The sequence below is a fragment of the Ictidomys tridecemlineatus genome, chromosome 7 (genome assembly GCF_052094955.1).
Source record: "Ictidomys tridecemlineatus isolate mIctTri1 chromosome 7, mIctTri1.hap1, whole genome shotgun sequence".
Lineage (NCBI taxonomy): Eukaryota > Metazoa > Chordata > Mammalia > Rodentia > Sciuridae > Ictidomys > Ictidomys tridecemlineatus.
This window is the reverse complement of record NC_135483.1, coordinates 16,597,094-16,611,418: the sequence shown is the minus strand read 5'-3', so window position 1 is coordinate 16,611,418 and position 14,325 is coordinate 16,597,094. Positions and strand designations below refer to the sequence as shown.

General features: G+C 33.3%; 1 protein-coding gene across 4 annotated transcripts in view; it reads right to left on the bottom strand.

Moving 5' to 3' along the window:
* Atad2 (ATPase family AAA domain containing 2) overlaps positions 1–14,325 on the bottom strand; it is a 57,717-nt gene that overhangs the window by 30,117 nt on the left and 13,275 nt on the right. For all 4 annotated transcript variants that reach the window (XM_078016732.1, XM_040293690.2, XM_005316183.5 and 1 more), the window contains exons 3-9: positions 13,860–13,909; positions 12,645–12,810; positions 11,662–11,764; positions 11,065–11,152; positions 10,074–10,247; positions 9,366–9,483; positions 3,006–3,113 (exon numbers count right to left, since the gene is read on the bottom strand). In XM_078016732.1, coding sequence (XP_077872858.1) covers positions 3,006–3,113; positions 9,366–9,483; positions 10,074–10,247; positions 11,065–11,152; positions 11,662–11,764; positions 12,645–12,810; positions 13,860–13,909 — 807 coding nt within the window. The remainder of the gene's footprint in view (positions 1–3,005; positions 3,114–9,365; positions 9,484–10,073; positions 10,248–11,064; positions 11,153–11,661; positions 11,765–12,644; positions 12,811–13,859; positions 13,910–14,325) is intronic.

Genomic DNA, 14,325 nt, shown 5'->3' with positions numbered 1-14,325 from the left:
ATTTCAAATTCCTCATTTTCTTTAAACACATAGAACTTAAGTTAGAAACATTTGTATCCAAAGTTTTATTATTAAAGACATATGACCTAATGAAAAACATTAAGTAATCAAGAGGTCATAGAACCTCAAAGTAATTCATGGTGGAGAATTTAGAAAGTAACAATATACATTATAGTGGCTGGGTCTAACATACACAGTATTTACCATTTACCAGATACTGTTTTAGGTGCTTTACATTAAATCCTTGAAACATTCTAATGAGGTAGACTATTATTATTTTCCTCATTTTAGAAAAAAACTGAGGCATAGAAAGGGTAATTAATTTGCCCAAAGTCGTCCAACTAGTAAATGGTAAAGCCAAGAATCAAATGCAAGCAGTCTATTAATCTATAGATCTATAATAACTCTGCTGTACTATAATACCTCTCAGCAAAATATTCATAGTCAACCAGCACGTGGATTCATATCAATCTTCTCAAGCAAGATAATATCACTAGTTTAATATAAGAACCCTGCTCATTTTATAGATTAAAAAATGAAGATTGCTTATGTAAAAGGAAGATACTTACATGAGAATTAACCTACATCAAGCATACCAGATTCACTCCAAGTGACAGTTCTTGTTAAGCTCAACTCCCTAAAGAACTTATTTTTTTATCATTTTTAAATGACACATAATAATTACATGTTCATGTGGTATAGTGTGAAGTTTTGGTACATATGTAATTTTCAAACCAAGGTATTCAGAAAATTCATCACCTCATGCATTTATCATTTCTTTGTGGTAAGAACATTCAAAATCCTCTTTTCTAGCTATTTCAAAATAGTCAATATAACATTGTTAACTACCTTCAACAGAACTATACAAGAGAACAGTGCCATAGGAATTTACACTGTGAAATCTAAGATAAACAAATTTTCAATTGTAGCTTTTTAAAGAATATTTCTTTTTGTTTTTAATTGGTACATATTAATTATACAGAATAGTGAGTTTCATTTTAGCATATTTGTACATGATTAATTTAATTCCCTAAGAAATCCCTTTGTCCTTCCCCATTCCTTTCCTCTCTACTAATGGTCTCCTTTCTATATTCATGAGGTCTTATACCTGTCTCCCTACTCCCAACTTTAAAAAAGGGTGTATTTTTTTGTGGGGGAGGATGTGCTGGAGATTGAACTCATTGGCTTAACCACTGAGTCACATCCCCAGCCTTTTTTCATATTTTATTTGAAGATAAGAGCTCGCTAAGTTCCTGAGGCTGGCTTTGAACTCATGATCTTCCTGTCTCAGTCTCCTGAGTTGCCAGGATTATAGGCGTACGCCACTGTGCCCAGCTAAAAGGTTTTTTTTAAAAAAACATATTACTAGCATAATACAAAACATAGAGGATTCAATTAGCATTTCCATGAATGAAAGCAAAGAAAAATTCAAGTAGTCAAATATAGTTTTCGAATGATCCAACTCATTGCTGTCCAACTGACATGAAATGCAAGCCACCCACTACACTTTTAAATTTTCTGTTAATCTTACTAAACAAAGAAAAAAAGTGCTGGGGCTGGGGTTGTGGCTCAGCAGTAGAGCGCTTGCCTAGCACCCGCAAGGCACCAAGTTCAATCCTCAGGCACATAAAAACAAATAAATAAAACAAAAGTACTGTGCCCAACTATTAAACAAAACAAAACTAAAAAATATTTTTAAAGGAAACAATGCAAGTAATTTTAATAATATATCTTATTTATCCTTATATATCCAAAATATTATTTCTACAATCATTTTAAAAACTGAGATGTTACACTTTTTGTATTAAGTCTTTGAAATCTAAGCATATATTTTATAAAAACATGAACTCTGTCCCATTTAGACAAACCACATTTCAAGTGCTCCGCCACATGTGACAAGTGTCTACTGTATTAGACATGGCAGATCTAACTGAGAGAGTAAGCTATAAAGAATAAAGAATATAGGGCTGGGGATGTGGCTCAAGCGGTAGTGCGCTCGCCTGGCATACATGCGGCCCGGGTTTGATCCTCAGCAACACATACAAACAAAGATGTTGTGTCCGCCGAAAACTAAAAATATTAAAAAATTCTCTCTCTTAAAAAAAAAAAAAAAAAGAATAAAGAATACAAAAATAATATATAAAGATAAGTATCTCATGGAGTTTTGAGGTTAGCAAGAATGGTTACTTGTGGCTCAGTGGTAGAGTATTTTGCATATGAGACACTGGGTTTGATCCTCAGCACCACATAATAAAATAATTATGTTAAAATAATCCACAGTTAAAAAAAGAAAAAAAAAAGAATACAAAGAATGCTGGATGCAATGGCACATGCCAGTAATCCCAGTGTCCCAGGAGGCTGAGGCAGGAGTATCACAAGTTCAAAGTCAGTCATCCTCACCAATTTAGCGAGACTTTGGCTCTAAATTAAAAAAATAAAAATAAAATAAAGTAAAATAAAATAAATGGTTGTTTTGTATGCCCCTCCTGTTATTATACTCAGATTATTTTGTTTAGCATTATTTTCTACTCTAATGGTATTTTACTACTGGAGTCCAAGCAGTACATTCTCATTTATCCAACCAGATCTGTAAAATGAGAATAATCCTTGACCTTTCTACTTCATATAATTAGTGTGAAAGTCAAATAAGCTGGTGGAGTTATACTACAGAGTTATGTAATGAATAAATCTTCCAATTTTCCTTAAGAGTTTCAAATAAGAATGTACTGTAAGCAAAAAAAAAAAAAGAATATTCCCTCAAGTGACTGTTCACCAAGTACCACTATGGGCTACCTAACAGTTCAGCAAAAAAAAAAAAAAAAAAAATCATAACTCCATGTTCTTATTATTTGATTCAATTATAGATGATTCTAAGACAGTATTCTGGTTTATATACATTAAGATGTGATGCAAGTTTTTAATCAACTAAGATATACCCACTCCCAAATTCTACTTCTTGAAAAAAACATCAGGCAGTTCAAAAAGTCATCAATATGGCAACTCACCTATTGATGGCTCTATTACGGCTCCTTTTTCTTCTCCTCTCAAAGTGTTGTTCATCTTCAGAAGAGGAAGATGAAGTAGAGTCACTACTATGGATTGCATGTCTTCTCCTTAAGTAAAGAGGAAACGTGATATCATAATAAGTAGGGCAGGGGAAAAGGCATAGGATTTTAGCATCAGAAACACCTTATGGAGCTGAGGATATAGCTCAGTGGTAAGATACCTGCCTAGAAATACCCAATGAACCAAAAAGGTTTATCATAAAATATTTGCTGAACCACTGAAGTAATAAGCGTTGTTGATTAATATTTGAAGGTAATAAAAGACTTGGATAACTGAAGAAGGGGAAAAAAAGAAAAAGAGGCTATGGTTGAACTGACCATCAAATGTTCATTAAGAGATGGTTTGGGCAAAGTGACTTTTTTTTTTTTTTTAAATTTATTTTTTAGCTATAGGTGGACACAGTATCTTTATTTTATTTTACATAGTGCTGAGGATCGAACCCAGGGCCTCAGCTAGGCAAATGCTATACCTCTGAGCCACAACCCCAGCCCGACATCTTAGTGTTGATATAGTCAGTTATTTTAAAAAGAAAGATGAGATAGAGTATGATTGTAATTTGAAAAGGCATTTTCAATAGTATATTATATATAATTTCCCATTAGGGAGAAAATCACCTATTTCGAGAGATCAAGTAACACTGAAAAGTTTTTTCTTTATGTAGATAAAAAAAACTGGGAGGGCTAGAGGTACGGCTCAGTGATAGAGCACTTGTCTACCATGCATGAGGTTCTCCATTTAATCCCCAACACTGCCCAAAACAAAAACTAAAAAGCTATAATGAATAACATGGCCTTTTATCTATAGTATACCATCAACGTAAATTCACAACTCAATCACTTAACAACTGTGTATACAGATAAGCTACCAAGTCCATATGAGTTTTCAAGAAAAATAAGATAAAAATACTATCAAATTCTTAGGCTGGTTGGTAAGAACAAATAAGATGCCAAATGCTACAAATATACAAAATATATTTTAATCACTTTTACCTTTGGACAGTTGCAAAAGACTCACATAAAAAACAAAAACAAAACCAAAAACACCCACAAAGAATCTAGCCAAGCATAGTGGTGCACATCTGAAACCCCAGCAACTGGGGAGGCTGAGACAAGAGAATTGCAAGTTTGAGGCCAGGCTGGGCAACTTGCCTAAGCAACTTAGGGAGACCCTGTCTCAAAATTAAAAAACAAAACAAAACAAAAAACCCTCTGGCTACATATTCTTTAATTATTCCATTGACTTAGGTCTAGAATTTTTTCCTGAATCAAGAAAACAATCATGGAAAGTAGGTATCTTCATCTATTACCTTCATAATGCATGTCCAAAATCTTCCATACAAAAAAAAAAAAAAATCTGTAAACTATCTACTTAGCTCTAGAATATATGACCTGAACTAACACCAGGCAATTTATAGTCTCAATTTGTCCCAGTTGCCACCATTATTTAAAATTTTATTACTACAGAATTATATAGTAATGCAGTAATTATATGCAGTGCTGGCTCAGACACCTCTAGAGATGTTAATGTTACATACTACATATGTTGTATGCTGTAAATACACCCCCAAAATCTGAATTCTGAAACACAAATGGTTCCAACGTTTTTTCATAAGGATCTATGAAAACCCAGAAATAAATGAGAAAATAATTCTCCAATCATCCACATTAAGACTATTAAAAGCATATATTTACTAACTCCTTTCTGTTCCTGCTTGACAAGTTATCTCATTCAATCTTAATTAAATTTTTGGACAAGCACATCATTTTACAGTTGGGGTCAACATGGCTCATAGAATAAATTACGGTGCCAGAATTCAAAACTATGTCTATTTCAAAAATCCACATTGTAAACAATACACTGGTGAATTCTAGTTTTTTCACAAACCAGTAGTTAGAAGCAAACAACAAAAAATCTTATGGCTCAACATAAGGTTTTCAATGTTTGATTTGCAAAGTAGAAATTAATTTTAAACATCAGGCTAAGTGCAGGGAAGTGCACCTGTAATCCAGCAATTCTGGAGTCTGAGGGAAGAGGATCAAGTTTGAAGCCAGACTCAGCAACTTAGTAAGTCCTAAGCAACTATCCAGACCTTGTTTATAATTCCCAATAGAAAAACAAAATGAAACAAAACAAAATCCACAAAAACAAAAGAAACATAAAAGTTAAAATAGCAAACCAATAAAGCACTTAATAAATGCCACACTATTTTAAAGGCTTTGTGTGTATTAATTCTAATTCTTACAATACTATGGGATAGGTGCTATTGTCCCCATTCTTCAGATCAAAAAACAGAATCATAGAGAGGTTAAATAACTTGACAAAGGTCACTAACAAGTGGTAGAGCTCAGCTCCAAACCCAGACAGTCCTAGTTACAAGTGCAGGTTCTTAGTGATCATTCTATATTGTAGAAAGACCATTATTTCAATTTTAAAAATATGTGAAACACAAATACCCATATCCACTTATTTTTTTCCACCACCCTACAAAAAACATGGAAAAACCTGGCATAGACAAGTACTAGACCAGCACTTTGAACCTAGCCAGAGCTTCGACTTCTTGCCAGTTCTAGTTCTTTAACAGATAAGTATGATTTTGAAATACTCACGAAGCAACTGGCTATTATGCTACCTTATGATTCTAAGGGGTGAGCTTTGTTCCAGAATCTAGAGTGAAAAAAATAAAACTTAAATTACTAGATGTTAACGCTCATAAGGAAGAGAATTCTGCTTCAAGGCAGCATTCTTAAAGCTCCACTATGGCAAGTGTACCTAGAGACCCTTGGAAGATTCTGCATTATGGCTATAAGGTTTGTTTTCTTCTTTTAATTTGTTCTAATTAGTTACACATGACAGTAGAATGCATTTTGACACACTGAATATTTGAAGGTAATAAAAGACTTGGATAGCTGAAAAAGGGAAGAAAAGAGGCTATGGTAGAGCTGACCATCAAATGTTCATTAAGAAATGCAGCATACTACAGTGACACAGCACAATTGATAGCATATCCATGTTGATAGCAGCACAATTCACAAGAGCTAAATTGTGGAACCAACCTAGATGCTCTTCAAAGATGAATTGATAAAGAAACTTTGGTATATATACACAATGGGGTATTACTCAGCATTAAAAGAATAAAATCATGGCATCTGTAGGTAAATGGATGGACTTGGAGAATATCATGCTAAGTGAAGTAAGCCAATCTCAAAAAAGCAAAGGCTAAATGTATTCTCTGATATGTGGATGCTGATCCATAATGGGGGTGGAGGGGAAACATGGAAGGAATGGAGGAAATTTAGATAGGGCAAAGGGAGAGAGGGAAAGGGAGGGGGCCTGAGAGCAGGAAGGATGGTGAAATGAGATAAACATCATTACCCTAAGTATATGTATGAGGACACGAATGGTGTGACTCCACTTTGCATACCACCAGAGAAATGAAAAATTGTGCTCTACATGTGTACTATGAATTGAAATGCATTCTGCTGTCATGTATAACAAATTAGAATAAATAAGTAAGTTTAAAAAAGATGGTTTGAAGTATAATTTCTTCTGGTGCTGCAAGGTTTCTTAACAACTCGTAGATACTAACAGCAATGTTCAAATGCTGCTTTGGAGATGTGCTTTACTTTTATGCCTCAGTAGCTGAAGTAGTACATGAGCTATAAACAAGCTAGTATCTTCAAGTAAAAAGGATGAGCAAAATGACTACACATCATCAAGGCTGTTAGAAGATATGAGATCCTTACATCAGCTTAACAAGAAAGTTAAAGGAAAGAAAAAGTTTAAAGGGCTACATTCAATATAGAAAATTTGGAACCCTCCTAAACTGCTTGTGGGAATATAAAATGGAGTAGCCACTTTGGAGAACAATGTAGCAGTTCCTCAAACATTAAATATAGTTAGCATTTGACTCAGCAATTCCACTCCAATGGAATTATATACCAAAAAAGTGAAAACATATGTTCACACAAAAACTTGCATGTGAATGTTTATAATAGCATTATTCGTGATAGCCAAAGTGAAATACACATTTATCAACCGATAAAGGATAAACAAAACATGCTATGTCCATATAATGAAATCTTACTTGACATTAAAATAAAGAATGAAATATTGATACATGGAGAAACATGGATGAACCTTGAAAAGGTTAAACCATGTGAAAGAAGCTAGTGACAAGATATTCCACTTATGAGAAATACATAAAACTAGCAAAACTATAGAGATAGAAATTAGATTTGTGGTTGCTTAGGGCTGGGGGGAATGGAGAGACTGGAGGTGATCATTAAAGTGATCTTTTTGAAGTGATGAAAATGTTTTAAAAACAGACTGGTGACAGATGCACAACTCTGAACATATACAAAAATAAGTTTAAAGAGGTTATTGAAACCACCAAGAAAGTCAGCAAGTCAACTAATGTGACTCAAGACAGCTTAACTCTATTAAGTTCATGCTCTAACTTAAATGTTTAAGAATCCTCCATTAGTCTATGAGAGCCATAGGCAGGAATTCTGCCTAAGTCATTTTTACTGTTTTGCTTGGCACCAGATAGCACTCAAACATTCGTTAAATAATTGGAGAGGAAGAATATATCTATAGCAAGGAACTACTCAACAATATAAAACATTTTTCACAGGCAAAGACCAGACCCCAGGAACCAAATAAGGAAGCACATGAGACCAAATGTTTTAAAAAAACAAAACAAAACAAAAAAACTTTCTTGTGGCTGGGTTGTAGCTCAGTGGTAGAGCACTCGCCTAACACATGTGAGGCCATGGGTTTGATCTTCAGCACCACGAAAAAATAAAGGTATTGTGTCCAACTAATATATATATAAACTTTCTCTAAAATACACTATAGGTGTTAACTGTAGAGATAATTTATCAATAAATGTTACTTCCAGAATCATAAATCCATTCAAAACATGAGAAGAAATTGAATCTCAAGGTAACTGCTAGTCTTGTTCTTCTGCTGGATCAAGTACAGGCCTGCCCCTTGAGTTGGATAGTTGCTATCCTAACCCCGAAGCTTTGTGGTGGTAGGGATTCCAGTAAATATTATACCTTCTCTTTTCCTAATGACCATTATATTTCACTATCAAAACGAGTCTTCAACAATATTCTTGGGGGCCCATCAAGATAAGGAAATGAAGCCTCCCTTCAAGTACAATTATCATAAGAAACCGACAGGTTGAGTTTGCCTTCCTGATCCTCTATCCTTCTGAGCTCTAATCAGGCAAAAGGGATGATGGAAAAAGAAATCTAAAAATGTAAAATGTATGCTTGTGATTCTGGTAATGAATTGAAATGTCTCAGACACAAGTATATTTCTTATTTTTCCTAAAAGATGTCTCTTCAGTACTTACTAAGGTGCTTGCTATCTTCCATGACCAAAACAGTCAATTTGTTTTGATGAGACTTCTCAGAACTGTTCAAATAGTTGAAATCTACAAAGATTTCAGTCTTACTTTGGAATAAATTAATGTTCCATTTAATGAAGGAAAAGTACCAACTTTACATTTTTTTTTTTAGTTGTAGATAGACACAATACCTTCATTTTTACATGGTGCTAAGGATCAAAACCCAGTCTTTATATGTGAGAGGCAAGCTCTACTACTGAGCTACAATCCCAGCCCCTCTACACCAACTTTCACCCGCCACCATTTTAGTTTTTTCTCTCATTGATGAACCACCATAATGCTACTATAATCCCAATTGTTCCAATCCATCAGGGAACGCTCATTTCTTAGAAGAATGAAACCTCTCATAGCCTCTTTGGACTTAAATTTGATAGATTAGCAACAATTATTTAAATGCGGAAGAAAAAGAAACACGCAAATAATTTTAATAATTAAAGAAAATAAATGTTTCTTAAAATACAAGGGAAACAAATACACCCAGAAAAAAAACATAATAAGTCTAGAAGATATATAACTTAGAACATTTTCATGGTGGGAAAATATATCTGTAATACTATGTGAAGATTAAACCTATCCTCTAAATGTGAAGATTAAATAAAACAATCTATATAAAATGCTTAACATAGCTGGGAATATAATGGTAACTTCTTATTCAAGTACAGAACAGTGGTATAGAATACCTTATCAAGATGACCATTAACACTTCCCATTAGTGGAAGCAAAAATAAAAACTAGTCAGTGGTACTAGGGAGTAGAGTGCTAAAAAGTACTATTCCAAATATGCAGTTCTAGAATTCTTTTCTAATACACTCAATCCAAAGACTCTAGAATCCTACCCTAACAATCACATTATCATTAATTGTTGATTATTTCAGAACCACACCTGTTCATTCGTTTACAGTAAGGACTTCTTGGTCCTGCAGAAGATAATCTGTATCTTGGTCTTGCAGGAGAAGCTGGGCCACTATAAAATATGTTGGGCTTTCTCTGGTGACGAGGTTCTGGGGGAAAATAAAATTAAAATTAAAAGAGTGTGTGTGTATATATATTATATATATATATAAATATAATATACATATAAATGAAGATAACTTTACTCTTCATTAAAATACTTACAAAGGTGCTGTTTTCTATGAAAATACTAACAAATATCTACTATGGAATATACATCTTATATCATTTATGTCTGCAGGGTTGCTGCTGAAAATATGCATAACACAGACACCAACCAACTAAAACAAATAATGGCCATAAACAGCCATTGTTATGCAGATACATAACAGGTAATCATCAGCACTGCCCATGAACACTTACAAAATACTAAGGTTAAATAAACTGACAAATTAAGAAGAAAGGTATGAATCTGAAAGATATGAAAATTCAAAATAGCTCAATTATTTGCTTCATGCAAGGCTAAAATTAACTTTCTTTGGAAAAAAATGATTTCTTAAAAAATTAGGATAGTTTAACATAACAGTCATGAATATTTAGCAAAATGAAAATATGGAAAATACAAAAACAAATAAGGAACAGTAAAGAAAAAGCTGATACAAATCATCTCCTGCAAAAAGTATGTATGAATGACACTAACTTTCCAATGGAGCCTGGTAGTAAACAGTTGCTTTTCTCTGTCTAAGATAATATCGTTTCTGATTATCTTCTTCTCCATCCTCTTCATCTTCATCATCCTCTTCATCTTCATCATCATCATCTTCATCTTCACCATCATCTTCATCTTCTTGGTCTTCACCCTCTTCAGATGATTCTATAATTAAGAAACACTTCTAGAAGGATACTCACCAATGTGTTAAGTTTTAACATAGCAAGTTAGGAGATACCCTTCTAAAAATTATCTACACTGAGACTGATCATAGAAAGAACCTGTGATTCTTTTGCAACATTAAAGATTTCTTTTTAAGGAAGTAAAAAATTCTAGAATTAAAATCATCAGAGGAAGGGAAAAAAGTGTGAAGACTTCTATTAATAAGCACCAAATTGAAGTTTACAATGTTATTGCAAATTTTATTAACATAGGCAATTATACTTAAGCTTCCAAGATAATGTAGCAATTGACTAGTCTTAACATCTCCTCACTTACTTTTGCCTTTAAAACTTAAATTTGATATTCTGTCTAGCCCTCCTGGCTGTCACTGAATTACATGTAGCACAAATCAAATAATTTACTTATGATAATGATAAAACATCCTCAGCAAAATTTAAAATGCATTTCAGAAAACTGGAGTACACTCATTAAAAAATACAGATTATGCTAGTAAGTTCTAAATGGAATTGCAAAACTTAACTTTTATCATCTTTTAATTAAAATAGATATGTGTTGTCTATAAATATATTATGAAAGCAAAATAACATTGTCTTAGAATTATTGCTTTCAGTTACTTTCTGAAACAAAACATACTCTCCTTTTAAGCTCTCCCTTGTCCCTACTTCTTTTAAGTTACAACCAATCCTATGACCCTCAGGAACTACCATAAATGTCAGTTTCTGAATAAAAGGGCTATTTCCTACTAAATAAAAAGTACTTAAATTCAAACCCAGAAAATGGAATAAGAGAAAAAACTAACCCACACTGCCTTCTTGATTATCAGTTGTTTCTTCATCAGTTCTTTGAATACCTTTTTGTTTTCCTCTCGTGTACATATTAAGATTGCCCTACAAAAGTTTAAATGAAAGCCATTAATGTAAAACATTTATAAAAAATTCATTAAGACTTCCCCAATCTTTCTTTCTTTTTTGGTAGTAGGGATTAAACCCAGGGGTGTTGTACCATTGAGCTACACTCACAGCCCCCCCCCCTTTTTTTTTAATTTTGAGACAGTGTCTCACTAAGTTCCTTAGGGCCTAAGTAGCTGAGGCTGGACTTTAACCTGTGATTCTCCTGCCTCAGCCTCCTGAGTCACTAGAATTATAGGTGTGCACCACTATACCGGCACCCAATTTTTCTTTCTTATTTTTAAATATTTTCTTCGTTTAGATGGACCTTTATTTTATTTATTTATAAGATATTTAGAGCTATAAACTCTTAGACCTCTAGTCATAAGTGACTGATCAAACAAATGCTATATAAAATGATGACTAATTTTAACCATAAATGGATTATATACTAGAGAAAAAAAATTAAATAGGCGATTAAGTCACACCCTTAATGAAAATATGTTTACTTTTTCCGTCTCATTAAAAACTCCCAAGTCTTCAAGTTCTCTCATTCGCTGTCTACGCATCTTCTTCATGTCATCCATTTTTTGAAGTACAGCTTCAGCAGTGCTTTAAAAATTTTAATAAACATATTTCAATAAAAAAACAAATCACTTGCATAAAAACATTTTTAAATACATATAGAGTTATTACAAAGGCCTCTAATATCCAATCTCCTTTATGCTTTATAAAAACCAAAGGTATTAAATGTTTAGGATGACAAAAATTCACGATCTTTCTTTAATAAAAAGTTTCTTTTTTAGAGTTTAACAAGGTGTTACCATTTTATTTGAAAATGCATGTCACCTTCAAACATTTTGGAGAATGTATATTTTATTTTATTTATTTTTTTAAAGAGAGAGAGAGAGAGAGAGAGAGAGAGAGAGAGAGAGAGAGAGAGAATTTTTAATATTTATTTTTTAGTTCTCGGCGGACACATCTTTGTTGGTATGTGGTGCTGAGGATCGAACCCGGGTCGCATGCATGCCAGGTGAGCTCGCTACCGCTTGAGCCATACCCCCAGCCCGAGAATGTATATTTTAGAAGCAAAAATTCTGTGTGGGTCTATCCCATAATGGAGGGAAATGGGAAAAACAGCACTTCTATACCCCTTAAAATATTAAGTACATTAAATCTATTTCTGAAGGAGTTCGAGTTTTGATCATGTTAGGTAAAGTAATTTGGATTTAAACCCCAACTGAAAAATTAGAAAAACTGGATAAAACATAAAAGATATGTATTTAGTGTATCTAAATATTAATAAGGTGGAGAGATGAGTATGGCTTTTCAGACCACTCTTTCCCTGAGTAGCATGTGCTGATTCTGAGAAAGGCTGATAAGAAGCACAACAGAGCTTTTGATGGACACTTAAGGGTAGAGAAGCAAAAACAAATTTTAATAAAAAGTTTTTGCCTGATAAATCACCTCGACTTGAGGAATTTCCACTTACTTTGTTATAAGTTTGTCAAATAGCACAGACTGGTTCACAGTGCTATAACGACTTCTAATCCTACAACTTCGACGAACTTCAACATCACCATTCTCTTCGTGCAAATGTTCTGTAGTTTGAACAATGTTTCTAGTCCTCAATGAACGAGTAACTGGAATCACTTTGTCTTCACATATGCATAAAAATAAATAGAAAGATTCTAACTTAAAAAAAGTATTTAAAATAAATCAACAGAATAACTAAACTTGCATCTGGCAAATTATAGTATCTTTTCTTTTTTGTGGTGCTGGGGATTGAACCCAAGGCCTTGTGTGAGGCAAGCACTCTACCAACTGAGCTATATCCCCAGCCCCAAATTATAGTATCTTAAACTTACCATTCTTAAAAATATCAGAAAACAAAAGTAAAGTTACAACACATATCAACTATGTAATGCAGTCCTTCCATTCCCAAGAGAAGAAAGAGATGCGACAATTTGTAATAGCCCACAAACTGGAAACAACTCAAGCTCATAAAAAGATGCAAAGATAAATTATGGTATATGTATATAATTTACTATACCCAGCAAGAAAAAGCAAAAACATGGGGTGCTACTCAAAGTAATTATGTTGAGTGAAAGAAATCAAATAGCAAGACATGGTCACGTAGACCTATAATTCCAATGGCTGTGGGGCTAAGGCAGGAGGATTGAAGGTTTGAAGCCAGCCTTAGCAATTTAGCAAGGCCCTTTGCAACTTTGTGAGACCTGCCTCAAAATTAAAAAAAAAAAAAAAAAAATGTTTAAAGGGTGGGGATATAGTTCAGTGGCGAAGCACCTCTGGGTTTAATTCCCAATTCCAAAACAAAATAAAATAATCCACAAAGAAACCAAATACAAAAGAATACATGCTGTATGACTCCATTTCTATAAAACTCTAAATTATACAAACTAATCAATAGTGACAGAAAGCAGATTTATAGTGACAAAAAGCTGCTTTGGAATAGGGGGTGGGTTATGAAGACAGGAACTGAAAGAAAGAGGGTCCTGAAAACACTTCTTGGGAGGTCATGTTATCTTCATTATCTTATTGTGGTGAAGGCTTCATGCATATACTCAAAACCTAACACACTGTACATTTTAAATATGTACACGTTATTGTACATAACTCAATAAGCCTGTAAACAAAATATTAATTACATATTTTAAAAATCTGAAATGTCATTAACATTACTTACCTTCTTTGCACTCTTCTTTTTTTTTATTAGCCTGCTGTCTGGCCAACTGTCTATATGAAAAAATATATGAAATAATTCAAAACAGTTGACATAACTGTGAGTTCTATATTCTGTAGCACTATAAAATGAGAAGTTAAATCTGCCTGCAGAGTAAATATTCAGATATGTAAAATCTCAAAAAAAAAAGTTTGAAAATACCTATGCTTATGTAAGTTATGGCTAAACAACATCTAACAATCCCGTTTTTAAATTCAACGATAAATGCATTAGCTTTTAAACAGAATTATTCAAAGCAAAGTTACTTACTTGAAACAAGAATTGAAATCCTTTGTCAAGTATTTAACTAGGTGAACTATGCACTGTGCAAAAACAATACCATGTGTTTTATACCACAGGGATATACTAGTCCCATATCTTTGAGGAATTTATAAATATAAATAGAACTAATGCTCCTAGTGACATATCG